Here is a 2,986-nt window from a genome sequence, read left to right as displayed (position 1 = left end):
GGCGCGCTGGCCGGCCACGGCGGTGGGAACACCGGCGGGATGAACCAGGGAAAGGCACCCGCTGGTCCTCCCGATGGATCCGCACCTGGCACACCGCCGGCGGTTTGGAGCAGGCGGGCGTGAAGGGACAGCTCGTTGACACCTGCAATCACACCGTTTTTGCACCGATTTTTAGTTCCTTGTTTCGAAGTTTTTTCTTTTTTCTTTTTTTTTTTTTTTTTTTCGAACTCCGCCACGGGGTTTCGAAGGGAGAATTAGCATTTCGCGATCCAACTGCGTCTTTGTCTTTTCCATCGTTTGTCCAGAATCAATTGGCTGTTGGGAATCAAAGGAGGAGTGGCTCTGATCCGTGGTGTTTGTTCTATCATGGACATGTTCTCTCCCTCGTCTCGATTTTATCGAGATTCCTTGTTTTACAGCGATTCGATGGAACTTGGAGAGAAAAAAAAAACTTTTTTCTTTTTTTTTTTTGGATAACGGTAAACTTCGGTTTCGATCTTTCGTGGTGTTACGTGGCGTACGTAAGATCTTATTGTTTCGTCAAAGGACGATTTAAAAAAGTGGTTTTAGAAAGGAAATTCGAAACCTCTTGTTCATTTAATTATGGAACGAGTTTCACGGAACTCGACGATCGAATATCCGATGAAAAATTAAACGATCAAAGTTCGCGATACCCGACACTGAAATTAAATGTAATTGGCGTCGATTTCATCTTCCCTTGTTGTTCCCCGTCTTCTCGCGTATTAATCAAACAGGCCACATGATTCGCAGTTGAATCGGAAAATCGAAGATTCTAAAAACGAATATTAGTTAGTAGCTTACCACTTTGCTCCACGTGCATGAAATTCGTATCCCTTCCGAGCACTTTTTCCTTCTTACGCCATTTCGCGCGTCGATTTTGAAACCAGACCTGAAACCGGAATAAAACAAAAAGAATCGGTAAATCGGTTGAAACCTTCGATTTAGATTTCAAATAAAAAAATAAAACTGGTTAAAAAGATTAGGAAATGAAATGAGGTAGCGAATAATGATTTTCATTCGAAAAACTGTCCCGACGCAATTTTCACCATCCCCTTTTATCCCTGAGGGGAGGGGAGGGAAGGAGGGATGACAATCGTCGCGCAAAACGATCGAATTATTTCTTGGAAGAAAATACGCGCGAGCGACGCATGAGAACCCCAAGCGGCCGTATCAGAACCAGCCAACAAAAGCTTGCTCTCGAGGTTGATTAAGCTAATTGTTAACAATTATCCTGATTTCCTCCGTACCCCCGAGTGGAAGCAACCCCTGCCCTCGCACCTCGCCGCCCCTTCGAAAACCCCTGGCGCACCGTCACCGCTGGCCCCGTTGCCGGTATAAATGCTTTCGCTTTCCGCCTGGGCTGCTCTGATTTTTCGTGGCCACCGCCAGACCCCGCGAGAAACAGACGGAGAACGAGGGAGATTGCGTTTTACATCCTGCCTCTATTGTGCGGAAAATCCAGCCCTCTTTTCAACCAATAGACAACGTCCGTTTGCGGATCGATCCGATAACGCGTTGATCGTTCCACGATGCTTTTCCGTCCTTCTCGCTCTCGAAAATTTCACCCGTTTTTTCGTTTGATTTCGGAATGATCGAGCTCAGTCAACGAAAATCAACGAACATTATATATTGTGTAATAAATAATTATTATCGAAGCGAAAGGCGGAGGAGAAAGAATAGAGAGATCGTAATTGACGAGTGTAACGAGGTTTGGTCGAAATATTTTTAAAGAGAAATTAGGAATATCTTGGTCGAGATTGTAAAAGTTGGGAAAGTGACTTGGAACGTTCGGTTGAACGGAGGAGGAGCACGGAGGAGAAATGGAAAGAGGAGGACGTCGCGAGACCGGGGCAGGAAATTCAATTGCCTAATTGCTGTTAATTATTTAATCGCTCCTGAATACCCCGCTAACGCCTAAGTGCTCGCAAACCTTGCAGCGCGTCGTTTAACCGACCCAACGTGAACCCGAAAGTTTGAATCCCCCTGTCTCGGTCCGTGCAATCTCGGTGTAACGTTTCCACCACCGTCTCCACCGCAAATTTCCTGTCGACGCTCTCTCTTACTTGTTGAAAGCACCGAGCACATAACATTTTTCCATCTTGAATTCCACAATTTCCATCTACCCCGATAAAATAATACGTAAAAAAAAAAAGGTACTCATAAAAAAAAAAAAAATATCGTTTTCGAACGATGGAAACGTCTTTTCTTTCTCGATCGACGCGATATAAAAAGCGAGAATAAGAATCGATGTACAACAAACGTCGTGACGAAAAAGCGAAAGCGAGATATACGCCAGACGCGACAAGTCTGTTACGCTGGAAATGGGAAACGGGGCAGAAACGATTCGCGATTCCATTACCATCGGGTCCGATCGACGATCGAACACGATACATCGGCCGGCCATTAATACCGAAAAATGGGTAATTTCGCATCTGGAATTGAGGGCGGCGTGGGAGGAGGAGTAGCGGAGGATTTCCTAGATTGAAATAAAGTGGCCGTGGCACCACTGCGCCGCGGCGGATCATTTAGCGGTTTTGTCGAGCGACGGCCAATTGCCGGCATTGTCGCTTGGCTGTACCACAATGGGCCAATCGGAATGCTCTCTGTCTCTTTTCAACTCCACGCCACCCTTCGACGCCGGCTCCATCCATGCGACCCTTCTCTCTATACTCTACATATACACTCGCACACATGTTCGTATATCTATATATACATATATATATATATCGATACATATAGATACATACGTATATATATATATATATATGTACATCTCTTTCTTGCTCTCTTTCTCCCTCTTTCGCGATCAACCCCTTCTTCCGTCTCGCTCCGATTTACCCTATCCAGCCGGTTCCGTTCTTCGTTTCCTCGTCAGGCGCACACACGAGGGTGTCACACGATGGTTACCTACGCTAATCGAGTAACCGATTTCCATCCATGGAAAAGTCATAATTTATGGGAGCGC

The 2,986-nt window shown here is 45.7% G+C and overlaps 1 protein-coding gene across 1 annotated transcript in view; it reads right to left on the bottom strand.

The window, feature by feature from the left end:
- LOC102680869 (paired box protein Pax-6-like) overlaps positions 1-2,986 on the bottom strand; it is a 12,057-nt gene that overhangs the window by 1,705 nt on the left and 7,366 nt on the right. The window contains exons 3-4 of the mRNA XM_006624034.2: positions 823-910; positions 1-142 (exon numbers count right to left, since the gene is read on the bottom strand). Coding sequence (XP_006624097.1) covers positions 1-142; positions 823-910 — 230 coding nt within the window. The remainder of the gene's footprint in view (positions 143-822; positions 911-2,986) is intronic.

Source organism: Apis dorsata, unplaced genomic scaffold (assembly GCF_000469605.1).
Source record: "Apis dorsata unplaced genomic scaffold, Apis dorsata 1.3 scaffold_988, whole genome shotgun sequence".
Classification (NCBI taxonomy): Eukaryota; Metazoa; Arthropoda; class Insecta; order Hymenoptera; family Apidae; genus Apis; species Apis dorsata.
Note: the sequence above shows the minus strand (reverse complement) of the source record. Positions and strands in the feature narration are given on the sequence as shown.